The sequence below is a fragment of the Colletotrichum truncatum genome, assembly GCF_014235925.2.
Source record: "Colletotrichum truncatum strain CMES1059 chromosome Unknown Contig_0001, whole genome shotgun sequence".
Lineage (NCBI taxonomy): Eukaryota > Fungi > Ascomycota > Sordariomycetes > Glomerellales > Glomerellaceae > Colletotrichum > Colletotrichum truncatum.
The window spans coordinates 3,184,702-3,201,863 of NW_027222398.1; the positions used below are offsets into that span (position 1 = coordinate 3,184,702).

Genomic DNA, 17,162 nt, shown 5'->3' on the forward strand with positions numbered 1-17,162 from the left:
GGCTACAGGGAGTCCGTAAGAAGAATTTAGCGGGGAAAAGCCAATTATAACCCCACCCGTAAGCGGGACACGCTAAACAGGCATGGTATCATAGCGCGTTCCCTCGTTTACTTTTTCCCTTTTCAATCATTCTTTTATCTCACCTTATCGCGAGTAGTTCTCCAGTTGCATACCAGCCAGGCCAGAAACCCAGGGAGCCAGAACCGCATGTTACTACGGAGACCTTATGCCTCGCTATGCCTGAACGTGTCATTCGTAAGCGTAATGTCACTTCGCGAGATCGCACTGGTTGTGTGACCTGTCGCGCCCGTAGATTGAAGTGTGATGAAGGGAAACCAAGCTGCAACAACGTACCATTTCCCCTCCTCGTCCCTACTGCTGCTCAGCTGACAAGAACGACTCGATAGTGTATCAGACTCAATCTTGAGTGTGGTGGATACGTTACACCTATCAAGTTCAAGGACCAAACTGAGCTTTGGAAACGAAAGCATGGCAACAAACGCGGGGCAAAAAAGACGTCGAAAAACAGTGACCAGACGCCATCAACTCCTCTTCCAACAAGAAGCGATGAGCCAGCAACGCAGTCATCTCCATCAAACCTCGTTGCAACTGCTGAAGATGACACTTTCTTCTCGACAAATGATAGCCAAGACGTCTCCACAGACGCTCAAGAGTTGACACTTTATGAGGCGGCAACGTCATTGACACTGATTTCGGAGGGAATACCTCGGGAAGCCTCTAGTGGGAATTGTGAGGCCACAAGTAATACTCCTCCATCATATGGAGACCCCTTAGATCCATCTCTGGTAACGGCTTCCAACGAGGGCTGTCAAAGTTGGAACTTTCGCAGTGAGGACCAAACACTAGCCCATCCGAGTCTGCAAACACCAAGCTGTACACCAATATACCAGCCCCAGAACTCCCCGCAAGTCTGGGACTTCGAACTTGAAGAGGTAAATAGACAGTTGACTCCCATAACGACCATCCCTGCCGGCCTTCTTGAAAGTGCCAAATTTACCGAAGACATGGTTTACTACCACCATCTTCGAGACAACTCACCTTATGGCATCCTGTCCATCCTATCACTCAACGACATCTTTCAGGCGGAACGCCTGGATAAAGCCTTCTTCCATGCCGCTCTGGCACTATCAGCACTTGACGTATCACAGTCAAACTCATCTAGCACTCTTGCCAACAAGGCTGCGCTCCAGGCGCTAGATCATTTTGTTGCCGCCCTCGGCACAGTACGCATGGCACAAATCGACGATAATGGTGTTGCCACAGGCTTCACACCAAATCAAGACAACGCCATATCATGGCTTGCGACTGTCCTTTTGCTTGCAAATTTTGAGCTCCAACGTGGGCAAATGAAGCTCTGGTACATCCACAGCCGGGCCGCAGTCACATTCCTCTCACAACACCTCACTCAGGTACAAGAGTCGCCAGTCGGCGAGTCTCTCATCCGCTCTTTCTCCCGAATTGCCGCCCTTTTAGATATCTTCGACCGGGCCTACTCTGTCAGGTATAGCATTGTATCAGCTGAGGTTTCTGCTTCATTAACGACATCATTGATCAACTCACCGCAGTCTGCCGATCGACTGCTGTACATTCTGCCTCGCGTTATCAAGCTTGAGGAGGAGTGGCGAAGTAATCCACAACATGATTTGCTTTGGCGTGGACAGGCAGAAGATCTCATAAAAGAGTTGAAAGCATGGAGACAGAATTTGGACGAAGGTGACGTCCCGCCTTTATACGAACAGATGGCGGACCCTTACGATACGACCGACGGAGGCTCAGGCATTGTTATTCGACCACTCAGTCTACCGCGCGCACAAGAGCCTGTCAAGGCAGCCACTACTTTTATGCATTACCTGATATCTCTCTTAAGACTTGAAACACGGTATCTTCCAGGTGCAGGGCGGGAGCTGCCTCCCAATGCAAAGAAAATCGTCTGCCTTGTCTGCAGGCTAGCAGCTGGCGTCCCGTACTCGTCCTGCGCGGCGGTAAATGCTTATGGCCACGGTATGCTTCCTGCAATGATGAACGCATATTACATGTCGGAAGATCAGGGCGTCAAGGACTGGGTCAAGAAATGGATTGCCGGGTTTCCGAGGGATAGGGAGGGTATTTGGCATGTTCGCCATGCTCACAGAGTGCTGAACTACGTGGATCAAGAATACACCCGCCGTGGTTCTCGACACAACTGGGAGATCATCAAGGTGCGCATGGTAGATCTCGAAGATGATGCTACCCCGCGGGAAGACGATGAGGAGAGGGATCCCGACAGATTCTCGGTTGAGCTTTATTCACGATGTAAGCGGGGATGGAGCATTGATTTTATCGAAATACCATAACGTAGAAATAGCCATTTGGACTTCAGCGTACCTAGTTAAGTTCAGATAGTATGCGTGCAACCAAAGTTTGCCACGATTTGGATCAGAACCTGTATTTGTAACTTCCAGGAGCCGTTCCGGCACCCCCAACTGAAGTCTGGTGGTCTACGGCTAGAGACTTTATCGAGAAGATAAAACATTTATTAGAAGTTATAAGTTTTCTTTCGTCATCGAAAGTTACGGATCGATGAATACGTGATGTAATTCTAAGCTAAAGGATGCACTATATGTAATTCAGTAGTCTACCAGTGTGGATCTCTATGTGATGTATACTGCTGATCTGAATAGCTGGAAAATAGCTGTAAATTTGAGACAAAGATAGTCCTGCCGTACCTAATTCATCATATACTCCGCGAAGACATTGTCTGCTACTGTGAAGAATCACGATTTCATCATCCGGTGTTACTAGGCTACAATCAGAGCGCGAGGGAACCAATCCAGAAGAAATCAGCAATTCGACTTTTCTCAACATGTGCATTGCAGTATTCAGTGTATGCAGAATTGAAACCTTCAAAAAGATCAGCTGATGCTGTAGCGTATGAGCATTCTTTGGGATACTGTTCTCCCTTCGTCATTGGAAGTGACCTTGTGACAATGTTAAACTTCTATGAAATTGGATTGTTTTGCATAAACCTTCGCACATAGCTGAGGCAGCTCTTGACAGACCATTTGTTCCAGGGAATTTAAGTTTAAAAGGTATTTATCCAGACCGAGCCACGCGGTAAAACAACCAAAAGCAGCTTGCTGTTTCCGCCAGCCGCGGGAACCCGAGAGTAGGTAAGTCGGTAGCCGCATAGAGCTTTTTTTGTCCACCAAAAGAGCCCTGGGGTCTGTATTAACTTCGGTCGCGATATCAAAGAAAAACAAAGAGTGAAATTGTCGAGGAAGAATTGCTAGCCAAAAGCAGAAAGGAATCCACCAATTTCAATTTGACATCGAAACACATCCCATCCTCCTCAACAAGAAGATTGTATGCAAAATGTACAACTTGTCACAAATTTGCAGTACGGCAGCCGTGCTTATGCTGCTTGTTTATTTGCTATATCAAAAGCTCCTACCGAGGCCAATCCCTGGGATTCCATACAATAAAGAGGCTGCGAAGAATCTGCTTGGAGATATCCCTAGCCTTTCAAAGGCCGTCGCCAGAGATAGAGCCGCTAATAATTGGATGTTGTCTCAAATTCACATCCACAACTCACCAATAGTTCAAATCTTCCCTCGGCCGTTCTCACGCCCATGGATCATCCTCGCCGATTTCCGCGAAACGCAGGATATTTGTTTGCGTCGAACAAAGGAGTTTGATCGAGCCCCTTTTTGGAAAGACATTTTCGCTGGTGCCGTTCCGGATGGTCACGTACACTTCCTTTCAGATGCAAAGTGGAAAGCTCATCGACGTCTCCTTCAAGACTTGATGCTGCCTGCTTTCCTCGACAAAGTCGCCGGCCCTGCTATCTATACGAAAGCGGAGGTCTTCATCAAGTTATGGAGTCGAAAGGCTGATTTGGCGAATGAACGACCTTTTAAAATAGAAAATGACTTGTTCTACACGGCCTTAGATGCGGTAATCGCATTTACTTTCGGCAAGGACTTTCTACAAAGTGCCATTCGCCCTCAGCTAGTGGTACTAGAGAATTTCATTAGCGGGGCGTATCACGCACTAGACGAGAAGACACCAATTGGATTCCCCGATGTCCTAATTGATAACGATCTCCAATCTATACTGACAATAACTGCCGCTGGAGAAGTTCAGGCGTCAAGTCCAATACCGCGCTTGACATGGAGGTTTCGAGAACGATTCGACCAATCGCTTCGGAGTGCTGTCAATACTAGAAGAAAGTTCTTTTTACGACAGATTGAGCAAGCGGTTGACCGACTTACAGCCAAATCAGATGCCAGCACGTCTGTACGATCAGCGATCGACCTTATGATTCAAAGGGAATTGATAGCTGCTGAGAAAGGAGCAAGAAAACCAGACTACTTCTCGAATACCATGTTAGATGAAGTAAGTGAGCTGTGCTGCCCAACTTAGAAAACTTTTTTCATCATCAGCTAACAAGTGCTCTACAACAGATCTTTGTCCTTGTTGTTGGTGGCCACGACACCACTAGTAGCACCCTGCTCTGGGGCGTCAAGATGCTGGCGGATAACCCTACCGCGCAAGAAACTCTTCGTCAAGCCCTCCAAACTGCGCATGGCACGGCACTCTCCGAAAAGAGAAGTCCTACGTTCAAAGAAATCGTTTCCAATACCAGAATTCCATATCTGGACGCCGTCATAGAAGAAATTGCTCGTTGCTGTGGGACTACCTCAGCCATACAACGCGTGGCTGTTGTTGATACAAAGCTCCTTGGCCACTTCATTCCAAAAGGTACTCAGATAAACATGTTAGGGATGGGACCGAGTATGTGCCAGCCAGCATTCAAAATAGATGAGAATCTGCGCAGCCCTTCATCGCAGAAGGCCGCTGCTGTTGGGTATGGCCGCGCCTGGGATGAGACTACTGACATGGCAGCCTTCGTACCTGAACGCTGGCTACACCCTGTTGAGGGTGATGACGGAGGCGTGGCTTTTAACCCGCTTTCTGGGCCCCTTCTCACATTTGGCTTAGGCACTCGAGGGTGTTATGGGCGCAAACTGGCATATTTGGAGATGCGCCTTTTCGTAACTCTCATAATCTGGAACTTTGAATTGTTGCAATGCCCTGAGGAACTATCGAGCTACAAAGGAGTTGAAGGCGTTACTTACAAGCCGCAACAGGCTTATGTTAGGTTGCGAAAAGTATGGGACACAGAATAAGTGGCAGGAAGCAACTTCAGAGCGGTAGTCACTTTGAAGCGAGTATATCGTAAAGTCAAATTTACGTGGTGTTCGCATGGTCTTATCTGCCTGGATTTAAAAAGGCCATTCCCAAGCCGGTCCTGCAAGTGGATGGATGAGGTGTTGCCACTCTGCTCTGTTTCCACGAAAGTCTATTCAGAAAAATGTCATGCCTACGCTGCCTAACCATTCTGTTGTTGGTACGTACATAGAACATTAAATGACCCCCTGAAATACATCTGCCTAGCCTTCATGCTCACAAGTACCCTCTCCCATGTCTTGCAAAATTGTCCTTTCTCCCCGACCAACTATATCCCTGCGCCGAGTGACTCGTACAAGAAGCGGAGGCTTCTCCCACATGCCATACACCTTTTGGTTGTCCCAATTCTCACACACAGGCAATGGCTCCATGTCGAAGTTAAAAAAGATCTTTGCGATGATAAGCCTAATCTGGAAGTAGGCCATGCTACAAGTTGGTCAGTGAATGCAAGTTACTTTCTATGTCATGGACTAGCAATCCTTACTTCTTGCCAATACAACCACGGGGTCCTAGAGAGAACGGTTGCGAGGCGTCTGCTTTGTCACTGGCAAACGGGGTATGCTCGGTTGTGCCGTACATCCAGCGCTCCGGGATGAAGCGGTTAGGCATAGTAAAGTTGGTCGGCCAGCGGTGGGCAGCATGGGTGGCCACGGCGACAGTCACACCAGCCGGGACAAAACGGCCGGCTATGGTGGCCCCGCCTGGTGGCACCCGTCGTGGCAACGGAAATGGAACAGGCGTGTGCATACGCTGGCCCTCCTTGATGCATGCGTCAACGTAGCGAAGTTGGCCGAGAGCCTTCATGGTCATGTCTTCCTCGGACGAGAAGAGTGAGCGAATCTCTTGGCAAACCTTTTTGTAGGCGTCAGGATTTTTCAGAAGATGATAGGTCACAGAGCTTAGAGTTGTGGTGGTGGTCTCGCTGCCGGCAAGCCAAAAGTGCGCGGCATTGGAATGAATCTCGTTGGTAGTGAGACAGCGCTTGGGATTCGCGTCCCCTTCCTCCAGCACAAACTTCATGATATCATCACGTGGTGTCTTCATGGCCAGTCGGCGGTCGACGCGCATACTGGTGTGGCGGTAGTGAGACTCCAGCTTTCCGGCCAGTAGGCACCAGAGTATTGGCTTCCAGAAGACTCGAAATGAGACGAATTGCATGAATGCCATGACTTGAGAGCCTACGTGGATGTAGTATAGCACCGAAGCTATCCAAGGATCGTACTTGTCGTTTTCTGTCAGGTGGAACGGCTCACCGAAAAGCAGGTCTGCCTGTGTGTCGATTGTAATAAACATATAAAGGTCTAGTATGTTGGTTGCCGCGCCTGTGATGGCGCGGTCGCGTAGCCGGTCGATCAGCATGTTAACGTACTTGATCAAGATCGGACTTTGCCGCTCGAGCGCGCGGTCTGAGAAGGCGCTCTGAAATAGGCGACGTTGTCGTTCGTGGTCGGCTTCGTTGGCAGTGAAGGTGGATGGCGTCTCCTTGTTGCCGGTAAAGGTCATGTAGAATTTGGGATCCTTATCATAGCCGTGCCTGAAGCCGCGACCTGGCATGTGGATGTCTTTTTGCGCCTCTGCCGCCGTGTAGCTCAACTGGTTTGGCATAACTCGTACAACCTCGCCATATCGCTCGTGCTGCTGGCCCAGCCACTGGTTGATCTCACCTTTTATCATGTAATACACAAACGGGATTGGGGTCATGGACGCTGACCACGATCCCGGATACTTACGGAGCGGATGGAAGGTGATGTTGTAAGCAATAACAGAGAAGTGGTACTGCAGGTTCTAATGTTAAGACCTGGCGATAACACAGACTTGTTGAAGACTTACAACAGCAACGACACATACGAGGGCGAAGAGCCATAGCAAATGGCCAGGGTATAGAGAACTCAGAAGCACTGGCAGCAACGTCATTGTGTACGAAGTTAGAGACAGATCAAGGTGAAAATCTTTTGACGAGAAGACAAAGCCTGTGTAGGTGATGTTGTTTTCACAAAAAAGCGTGCCAGATAATCAGGATGAATGGCAGGAACGAATTTTGGTCATGGGGACTAACAGGCAGCGGGATCAAAGCTAAACTATCTCCATACGAGTAGGATAAATCCTCCTAGGCTTCAGAGGCATGACCAGTCAAGATTTCCACAGTTGTATTCATAATTTTATTCTACGAACCTCTGAATCATGACCCTTAAGATTTCAAAGGTTTTGCAAGAGAAAATTTAATTTCCCCTAGCAATGTGACCATGTTTGACTTACTCGTGAGAATCGTGCTTTTTCTTTAGGTTGAGAGGTCTGGACTATTACATTAGTTAGTGGTAGTTGGGTGATAAACATTTGTCAAACATCCAGGATGAGCGTTGCAAGAGACAAGCATCTGTTCGTTTGTTAATGTTGAAATATTGGTGTTCTTCCGAGTACGAACAAATCGGCTACTGAACTCAAAAACACGCTTATGCAGACCGAATCTTCTCTTCAAAGGAGAAGAGAGCAAGTCGGAAAATCAAAGTTCTTCGTACACAAGTTTCTTGAACACATGTCGTTAATGAATGTGACGCTATGTGGGGAGAGGTATGAAAAGTGATTAGATTTGAGAACAGATTTTATGGCGGACACCCGCGGCCAAACATACCAAAAGCGTAATGTCAATGTTAACATACGTGTACTTGAACAGGGCTTGGCAGTACAGCAGCTTGCACGAAAGACTAGGTCGAAACTCCAATTTACATTCTACATCTACCCCTCAAAAGCGAGTTGCGTTCTTCTTAATTACATATATGTAGAGAGATAACCTAGCTTAAAGCCTTCCTATGGCTACTATGGCTTTAGATATGGGTCTCCTCAAGCTGCTGTGTTGTTATGGGCTGTGTGCTGTTGTAGGCTACTGTAGGCTTAAGCTATAGTGGGTGTGTAGGCTTCTCTGGAAATAAGCCGGAGGTTTTCTAACTACAAGGAACTAGGGTCGACTTTGTTAAGATCTTGAAGTCAAACCCCACTTATCATTGAGTTTTGACCTAGTCCTTCTTGCAGGCTACCGTAGTTTGGTATAGTCGGTAAGCATTAAAGTTATCATTATGATAGTCTTTAGCTCAGCAAAGTTTAAGTTTCGGAGTTGTTGGAAAGATGAAGTTGAAGGAAGCTCTCATTTCGCTTGACATTTATTGTGGAGATACAATGACTCATTCAGCCAGCTGAGGTCCGAGGACGAGGGTACGCAGCATTGGATGAGCTTGAGTCAAGAAGCAACTGAGACGCAACTTGAACCCAGAAGAGGGGGAGTTGATTGTAGAGACCTCAAGCTTCAGTAAAGCTTCCAGCCACCTTGTGAGATCTCAGTTGAAGCAGGTGAGTTTGTTTCCCGGAGTCGAAGCCAGGTCCATGCCAACAGTCCGCAAGGGCAAGGGGGCAGAAGAGAGGCTGAGTGCAGCACTATTACCAAAGCTTCAATTTAAGAAAGCTATGCGAACAATGTCACAACGCTTGATTTCCGCAGGAAAGGCTTCTACGGATGGATAAAAAGATACGCCACACAACTGACATGACTCATGCAAGCACAAGTGAGAAGGTTAGGGAATCCAAGTTGCTCTTATGGCTATCTCGGTGACTTTTACAGACGGAAAACGGGAACCCTAATTCGTCACTTTGTCCTAATGGGTGCAAATGCGTGAAAGACTATGTGCAACCATTGTAATTAACAAATATTTTCTGCATGATCCGAAGATGTTTGGTTTATCCGTTAAAGATCATCGGTCCAAAGCCAGACAGAGGTTTTTGTTCGTAGTAATAAAAGCATGTTTGCACTCCAAACAAAATTTACAGAACGATCCCACATTCCACGTCTTGAGAAATCTTCCCGTTACCTTCTAAGCCAACAATTCCTTAAGTGAGTTGCCATAAAAAACACTCTCGAAAGATGAAATACCAGTTCTCCAAGCTAGTCGAACCGTCTTTAGTCAACAAAGCCGGGTTCTGCCAAGATTCCGCCTACCAGCTACGCTGCCACCGGGCCGAGCAGTTGGCGACAGATGGATCAGCCCGGGCCGCCAGCGACTGGGTGAAATTGGTAGGCTCTTGCAAAACCAACAGTGCTTGTAGCTCTTCCGTCGGCCATTTCGTATGCCTTACCATGCCTGAGTCGCTCCCAGAACGGGTTGCTAGTCTTGCCTACTTCATGGACTGTATGTATCAAAACCAGACAACGGCAAGCAAATGGTAATTCTAATTTGTTCCCTAGGTATCTTTTTCTTAGATGATTTTGCGGAAGCCATGGATCAGTCGGACGTAAGAATAGATCTGACCTTCCATATTTCCTAATCGTTGGTATCATTGACATTGGGTTTAGACGGAGGCCGTTGCCGACGACCTTGTCAGCAGTCTTAAAGCCGATACTAAAGCATCTCGGCACGGCAATGCCGGTCTCAAGAAAGTCCAGGCTAAGATTGTCCTTGAGCTGCTCTCTATCGACCGCGCCTGCGGAGAGAACATTGTCACTGCGTGGAAGGAATGGGCTCTCAAGGGGGGCAACAAACTAAACAAACATCACAGCTTCCAGACCTTCCACGAGTACGTTGACTATAGAGTCATTGATTCCGGCGCAGAGTGAGTATCCTTCGATCTATGGACGAATTCTTTCCGAAAAATCTGACGCCCTAGTTAGGGTAGGTGTCCAGCTTATGAACTTGGGCCTGGCCCAACCCGTTTCACCTCTGGAGATGAACACCATCAGCCACATTACACGGCCGGCTTATGTGGCACTCTGTCTGGCCAATGACTACTTCAGCTTCGAGGCCGAACACGCGGCTTTCAAGATGCACCCGGACGCTGATACCATGGCCAACGGTGTTTTCGTGCTGATGAAGGTCGAAAAGCTGAACGTCGCAGATGCCAAGAACATGCTCAAGAAAATCATCAACGCAAATGAAGACAAGTTTCTCCAGCTCAAAAAGGCTGAGGAGGCCGTATTACCGCCGAAGCTGCGCCTTGTACTTGACGGGCTTGTCCACATGATTGTGGGAAACCTCTGCTGGAGCGTCGTCTGCCCTCGGTATGCACGTAAGCGTGACATCAAAATGCTCTCATGTGTGGCTGATTACGGGCAAGAAGAGGTCAACGGGGCCAAGGATGGTTATCGGCGCCAAAACGATGCCGGGGTGAACCTTGTGACCCCAAAGAGCATCGTCCAGTTAGGCAATGGGCCAAATACACCTGCATTTAATGGCACAAAGGGCCCGAAGTGGTCTAATGGGAGCAGAAATGTCGCATCAGTCGGCTGGCGTGACCCAAAAATGGTGTCTGGTGTCGAGTGTAAGCAGAAACTGAGCAAGCAGGTAAGCGAAAACCCCAGAGTCTGACGTACAGGATGCGCACAGCGAGGAGTTTGCGAACTGACTTCCATATCCAGTTTGTCAGTGGCCCCGCAGAATACACTCGTAGTTTGCCGTCTAAGCGTGTCCGTGAGAATTTGATTGATGCTCTTAATGGGTGGCTCGGGGTGCCACTGGAGACTGTGGAGACCATCAAGGAGATCGTGAACTCGCTTCATTCATCCTCTATCATGCAAGTACCATCTTCCGTGCTTTTTGCATCTTGAAATAACATGCCATAACAATAAACAGGCTGGATGACATTGAAGATTCATCTCCTCTCCGCCGAGGAGAGCCGGCAGCTCATGTTGTGTATGGTGTGCCACTGGCTATTAACTCAGCCAACTACCTTTACGTCCTTGCTCTAGAGAGCGTCTCTAAGCTTTCAAACTCAGAGTGTATTCGGATTTTCATCGGTAAGTTCTATTATACCGGTCCATCGATGTAAAATGTTCACAAGTGTGTTGAGCTGACTGCTATTTGGCTATACTAGAGGAGGTCAAAAACATGGAAATAGGGCAGAGTCACGACTTGTACTGGACACGCACCATGCAATGCCCGTCTGTGGAAGAATACCTGCAAATGGTCGATATGAGTACGTCCCTTATGGTCAAATAATTTTGGCGGTCCCAAGAGAGTGAATGGAGCTAACCATAGTTCACGACATCAGAGACGGGCGCCCTGTTTTCTCTTCTCGCTAGGCTTCTCGCTGCTGAAGCACCAAAGCAACGTCACGTTTCCTTTGAAGGGATTGTAAAGGTTGCCGGCAGATACTTTCAGATCCGTGATGACTGGAACAATCTTGTGTGTGCAAAGGTACGACAAATTGCGTTCCTGTCGCAACCTCCCTGTAGGATCAAAGCTAACAGGGTGGATGGACTCACAGTACGAAGCACAAAAGGGCTTCTGTGAAGATCTCGACGAGGGGAAATATTCCTTTCCCATGATTCATGCACTGCAACACTCGAGCGATAGAGACAAGGTCGAGCTGCAGAGCATGTTATGCGAGCGGCAGTTCCGCGGAGGCCTGACGCCTGAGCTCAAGCGGCATGTGTTGCGCATCATGGAGCGCAGCGGTAGTCTGGAGCAAACACGACTCGTATTGGTGCACCTACAGTCATCCATACAACGTGAGCTCGACGAGCTGGAGGCCCTATTTGAAACCCCGAATTGGATGCTGCGGTACGCGTTTGAGAAGCTTAAGATTGACCTTCCCGCGGAGTCTACTATGCATTGAACCCCCCGCAGCTGGAGAACCTGTGCTTGATTGCAAGCTGTTTTTTTTTTTTTTAGTCATGATTAGTCGATTTGGGGGCTTCCTTGATCCGACGGCTGGTTGTTTTCAGAAAGGCCAGGTAGAAATATTTTCAACCCATTGAGTGCTACTTGACCTCGGGTTTCCCAAGACTAAAAATCCCTACTTTTTGGCCCTTTCTCCGCGCTTCAATTAGTACATGAATGATCCAATGCGTATTCCGACGTGTCTCATGTTATTATATTGTACCTTCAGCTCCTGCGTGGTTCAAGTTTCGTTCTGGCTCTAACACGCCCACAATCTGTAGGGGATAGATGTACCATAAGACCATAAGAATTAGCATATGATCTAGGTAGTGATAATGAGACCAATGAACACACCTAACCAGTTTAGTTAAAACTTAAGTTGAATCGTGTACCAATTGTGTTGATATTCAGCGAACCCTCTTATGATTGATGGAAGCTTAACACAGATATTGTTGCTGACAAGGTCTGGGTTTTTGTTTTCATAGTTGACACACCCTAGTACGAACTCGGCTTGTTGTTCGTACAGGAGGGAGGACGAAGTTCGAGCTTGAAATGACTCGCCGGTTCGAACTTCTGGACGGGTTGCGGTAATTACTGGTTCCACCTGTCGGATGGATAGTCGAGTCAATCAAAACTGACTCGACATCTCAATCGGTCAGAGCCACCACATTCCAGACTCCGGGAGCGGCTATGAAAGGATGAGCGATGGTGACCAACACAGGTCTCCTCTGAAATAACTTCATTTTGAATCATTTTTTGTAAAGTATATCTCTGATCAGGCCTTGTCGAACTCCGAGCTTACGATCTAACTTTCTCTTACGTTACTTGGTCATAATCCTTCCACTTCTGCTTAACACTACTACTACCTTTGTCTTTATAGATTAGCATATATTTAAAGCTTTGCGCAACAATCCACCCGGCTATGAACCTCAGTGTTACGTCGAGCACTTTCTGCAATTCTCTCATTCACTAAGATACTCAGCTCACTTCTTAAGTCTTAGTACTGCAAGGCATCATCAGCAACACGCCATGGCTAAAACGCTTGAAAAGGAGCTGACTTCTTCTCATGGTGCCGCTCACGATATAACTTATGCCTCAATCTACATCAGTCTCCCTAAAACTCCCTATGATTGGTCGACAACGAAGAAATTTATTCACATCGGGCTGGTCAGCTCTTTCACTTTTATCACTCCGCTGGCATCATGTAAGTTTACTCTACCAAGAGACTTTGACCAAGCCTCTGAGAAGACTTTGACCAAGCCTCTGAGAAGACTTTGACCAAGCCTCTGAGAAGACTTTGACCAAGCCTCTGAGAAGACCGCCATGGTTAACATTGTGTTTTACCTTCTGGCTAGCTATGTTCGCGCCTGGTGTACCACAACTGATGAAAGAATTCGGTAGCACCAGCCCTACTCTGGCTTCATTTGTGGTCTCCGTGTTTGTCCTTGGCTTTGCATTCGGCCCACTGGTCATGGCACCCTCAAGTGAGCTGTGGGGACGGCTGCCGGTGTACTGGGTGTCCGGGGCGGGCTTCGTTGGCTTCAATGCCGCTTGCGCACGCGCGGAGTCACTTGGTGAGCTGATAGCGTATCGTTTCGCGGCTGGCGCCTTTGGGTCAGCGCCATTGTCTAATGGAGGAGCTTCGATCGCAGACATAGTGCGACCTGACAAACGCGCCGCCGCCATGGCTATTTTCGCCCTGGGGCCCTTGCTGGGCCCTGTTATTGGCCCAGTGATTGGAGGTCTCATCGCAGATGCCTATGGCTGGCGCTGGGTTTTCTGGACACTTGCCATCATCGGATCCGCGCAAACATTCCTCATGGCCGTCTTGATGCGCGAGACGTACGGGCCTGTTCTCGAAGCGCGTAAGACTTTGTCGTCTACAGACTCTACGACATCAATGCCATTGCCTCGCTCCTCCTTCCGGGACAAAACCAAGTTACTGAGGCGAGGCTTGGAGCGTCCCATCAAACTGCTTCTTTTCTCACCAGTATCAGCTGTTCTCGCACTTTACATGGGGGTTGTCTATGGGTACCTGTACTTGATGTTCACGTCGATCCCTGAGACCTTTGAGACTATATATGGCTTCACTACCCAGACCGTCGGTCTGATCTACTTGGGTATCGGCGCCGGCTCCATTCTCGGTTTAGTGTACTTCGGTGTAGCCTCGAAACTCGACGCACAGAAGAAGGCAGCCCACGGCCAAAGCACCGACGCCGGCATTCTTGATATGCAGCCGGAAGACCGACTCCGCCCTCTCCGAGGTGCAACACCCTTGATCCCCGTGGGGCTATTCATCTACGGCTGGACGGCCGAGTATCGTGTACACTGGATGGCCCCAGTGGCAGGCATGGCACTCGTGGGTTTTGGTATGGTTGTTGTCTTCATCGCGGTACAGCTGTACTTGGTTGATGCTTTTGATACGTTTGCGGCAAGTGCTGTGGCGGCCAACGCCGTCTTTCGTTCGCTGGCTGGGGGAGTCCTCCCCATGGCCGGTCTGCCCATGTATGGAGAGCTGGGGATTGGATGGGGCAACAGTTTACTAGGTTTCGTTGCTCTATCTCTGATTTTAATCCCGTGGCTGCTGATAAGACACGGCGAAAAGCTCCGAAAGAACTTTGAGCCACAAGATCTGTGACCATTTCAAGAGCGAGCTGGAAGAAGGAGTCGTCGAATTTTCCCAAACCAGGCGATTGGGATCAGCTGCCGTTGCAGTAAAGAAACACCTATATCAAACGAGGAAATATACCTAAAGAGAGAAAAAAGAAGAAAAAAAAAAAAAAAGCAAGGAAACCAAATTGAAACGGGGAGAAAGTTTGAAAATTTGAAAGTACTACAGAAACTACAAAGAATGCATTCTAGTCGTAAATCTTCGCACATGCTACCAGAAAAGCTGCTCCTCAGTCTAGTTTGAGACAGAAATTGTAGCGTTGGATTATATAAGGTTTGTTGACGGAGAGATTTTCAATCCATATGTATTACCCAGCAAGACTCGGGAGCTTACAGGCCTTGCTCCAGACTATCCGATGGGACAGCTCTCCAGAAGAATGAAAACGTTTGCTACGTTACCTTAGTATACATTATGAGATGACGCATATTTACACATTAGACCTGGCAAATATTCACGCTAATGAAATACTAATTGCTCCGTCACGTTCGTGCCTTGCTATGGAAAGAAGCAGTACCCACTCGTTTCTTTTTGCCATTTTGGGAAATTTCCACCCCAACAGGAGAGCATCCAAATTCCACACAGCCAATTCTTGCCGGCCATTTGGCGTTTGTAGCTCATGCATTGAAGTACCTCAGTCGGACTTAAGTAATAGTTTCTTATCTATTTTCCGCAAGCTTGTACGGAAAGTAATATTTATTAATATTTCTAGTGCGCTCTCTTTCTGTGAAATAACTTAATTCCAGCTCATTTCAATTTGTACCGTCATTCATCCTCGGATATTTGTTTACAATCAATATTCAATAAAATGAGTCCCAGCGCAACAACTGTTACTCCTGGAACAGCCACGCCGGCTTCCATTGAAATCGAAAACAAACAGCAATATGGACAACTCGATGCCTCCGCAATGCTCAAGTCTCTGATTCCGGAGGACGAGCAGCGTCCTGTTCCCGCCCTCGATGATCCCGTTCGGTTTGGCCAGAACTGCACGTCGGCTCATATGGTTCAAGTTCCCTGGTCAGTCCAGACTGGCTGGGGCACGCCAGTGATGATCCCGTATGGTAAAATTGCGCTCGAGCCAACGGCAAGTGTGTTGCACTATGCTACAGAGTCTTTTGTAAGTCAAGCCTATGCCTTCGAAGCAACTCCTCTAACGATGGAGCCGTAGGAAGGAATGAAAGCTTACAGGGGCTACGACAACAAACTTCGCCTTTTTCGACCACAGCTCAACTGCGCGCGCATGGTCAACTCCAACGCTCGCGTCGGTCTCCCCTCGTTCGATCCGGAACGACTTCTTGAGATAATCGCCGCCTACCTATCCGTTGAATGCCGCCGTTGGCTGCCGGACCAAGGCTCCAACATATACGTCCGCCCAGCGATGGTCGGCAGTGGTTCAGCTCTAGGCATCAACCAGCCCCCCGAGGCCCTTTTTTTCCTCTTTGCAGCCCTCTTCCCACAGTCCTCTAGCTTACCGCATCCCGGTTTCAAGCTGCTCGCCAGCAGTCCAGAGCATATTCGTGCATGGCCTGGTGGCTTTGGGTCTGCCAAGGTAGGTGCAAGTTATGGTCCAGCGATGGTGTCTCATGCTGCAGCTAAGGCTCATGGGTGTACCCAAACGCTCTGGCTTTTCGGAGAAGACAGACAAGTAACAGAGGCTGGTGCGAGCAACTTCTTTGTGATATGGAAGAATAGAGATGGCGGGTTGGAGCTCGTAACCAGCTCGCTGGATACTCAAGTCGTGTTAGACGGTATCACTAGACGGAGCGTTTTGGATATCGCAAGAGAGCGGTTGACGAAGGAGAGCCCCTCTGTTTCTACGAAATTGGCCTGCTTGTCAGTTGTTGAGCGGCCTTTCACCATGAGCGAGGTTGTAGAGGCTCACGTTGAGGGAAGGCTTGTTGAGTCGTTTGTTACTGGTACTGCGGTGAGCTCTGTCCTCGGAAAAGATCGTTTGAAAATAGCTTGCTAACTTTGTTATCAATGTAGGTTTTCGTAACTCCAGTATCAATGATTCGCTATGGAGAAGTAGACGTCACTTTCCCTATGACAGTCACTGAGGATGGCAGAAAAGTGCCTGTCTCCAAGTATTCATCTGTCATCAAGTCCTGGCTTGAGGACATTATTTACGGGAGGATTGACCATGAATGGGGATACGTCATTGAAGAGCAGTAATCATCTAGTTTAATGCAAAGCTCACACTTTCCACGTCCAGCCCTCGCCTTGATGTTGCTGTGTTCACTACAAGAATTTGGTGCATTTGATCTCAGGCATTTCTTCGCACAGACGCCGAGGATGCCTAGCCTCTTTCTTCACAAATATCGTGCAACTTGTTTGTTATTCCACAATAAAGGACGACTGGGATATTGTGATCGAGCCACTTGGAAATAAAATACGCATGACGTGGTTAAAAACTGGTCCGTCGATAACGAGTTCAAAGACAGCATTCGAAGAGCAATATGTAAATAGCGCGGTCCTCTTAATTCTAAAACTCCTTTTGCAATACTAGGCAGTCTAAAAACACTGTACTGATATTATCTGGGCCTACTCTACGCAAAACATGCTGAAAATACTTGTCACTCATTCTCTGTGTTGGTACGTCAACC

General features: G+C 48.1%; 6 protein-coding genes across 6 annotated transcripts; 5 read left to right on the forward strand and 1 right to left on the reverse strand.

The window, feature by feature from the left end:
- Positions 1–236: 236 nt before the first annotated feature.
- On the forward strand, positions 237–2,354 carry CTRU02_200854 (C6 zinc finger domain protein; the record flags this gene model as incomplete). Its single annotated transcript, XM_036718869.1, has 2 exons — positions 237–350; positions 408–2,354. 2 exons carry the CDS (start codon positions 237–239, stop codon positions 2,352–2,354), a joined length of 2,061 nt encoding a protein of 686 aa, XP_036589869.1.
- Positions 2,355–3,414: 1,060 nt separating this feature from the next.
- CTRU02_200855 (cytochrome P450 monooxygenase) lies at positions 3,415–5,189 on the forward strand (the record flags this gene model as incomplete). The annotated part of the gene is made up of 2 exons (XM_036718870.1): positions 3,415–4,395; positions 4,464–5,189. The coding sequence occupies 2 exons, from the start codon at positions 3,415–3,417 to the stop codon at positions 5,187–5,189; spliced, it is 1,707 nt and encodes a 568-aa protein (XP_036589870.1).
- Positions 5,190–5,453: 264 nt separating this feature from the next.
- CTRU02_200856 (averantin oxidoreductase) lies at positions 5,454–6,951 on the reverse strand (the record flags this gene model as incomplete). The annotated part of the gene is made up of 2 exons (XM_036718871.1): positions 5,454–5,676; positions 5,735–6,951. 2 exons carry the CDS (start codon positions 6,949–6,951, stop codon positions 5,454–5,456), a joined length of 1,440 nt encoding a protein of 479 aa, XP_036589871.1.
- Positions 6,952–9,373: 2,422 nt separating this feature from the next.
- Positions 9,374–11,847, forward strand: CTRU02_200857 (Fusicoccadiene synthase 3; the record flags this gene model as incomplete). The annotated part of the gene is made up of 9 exons (XM_070203753.1): positions 9,374–9,425; positions 9,482–9,528; positions 9,590–9,846; positions 9,905–10,574; positions 10,649–10,803; positions 10,863–11,026; positions 11,104–11,205; positions 11,281–11,426; positions 11,497–11,847. 9 exons carry the CDS (start codon positions 9,374–9,376, stop codon positions 11,845–11,847), a joined length of 1,944 nt encoding a protein of 647 aa, XP_070062335.1.
- Positions 11,848–12,920: 1,073 nt separating this feature from the next.
- CTRU02_200858 (transporter C1529.01-like protein 10) lies at positions 12,921–14,529 on the forward strand (the record flags this gene model as incomplete). Its single annotated transcript, XM_036718873.1, has 2 exons — positions 12,921–13,095; positions 13,163–14,529. 2 exons carry the CDS (start codon positions 12,921–12,923, stop codon positions 14,527–14,529), a joined length of 1,542 nt encoding a protein of 513 aa, XP_036589873.1.
- An 838-nt stretch (positions 14,530–15,367) lies between these two features.
- Positions 15,368–16,731, forward strand: CTRU02_200859 (branched-chain amino acid cytosolic; the record flags this gene model as incomplete). Its single annotated transcript, XM_036718874.1, has 3 exons — positions 15,368–15,676; positions 15,728–16,483; positions 16,546–16,731. 3 exons carry the CDS (start codon positions 15,368–15,370, stop codon positions 16,729–16,731), a joined length of 1,251 nt encoding a protein of 416 aa, XP_036589874.1.
- Between the last annotated feature and the right edge of the window lie 431 nt (positions 16,732–17,162).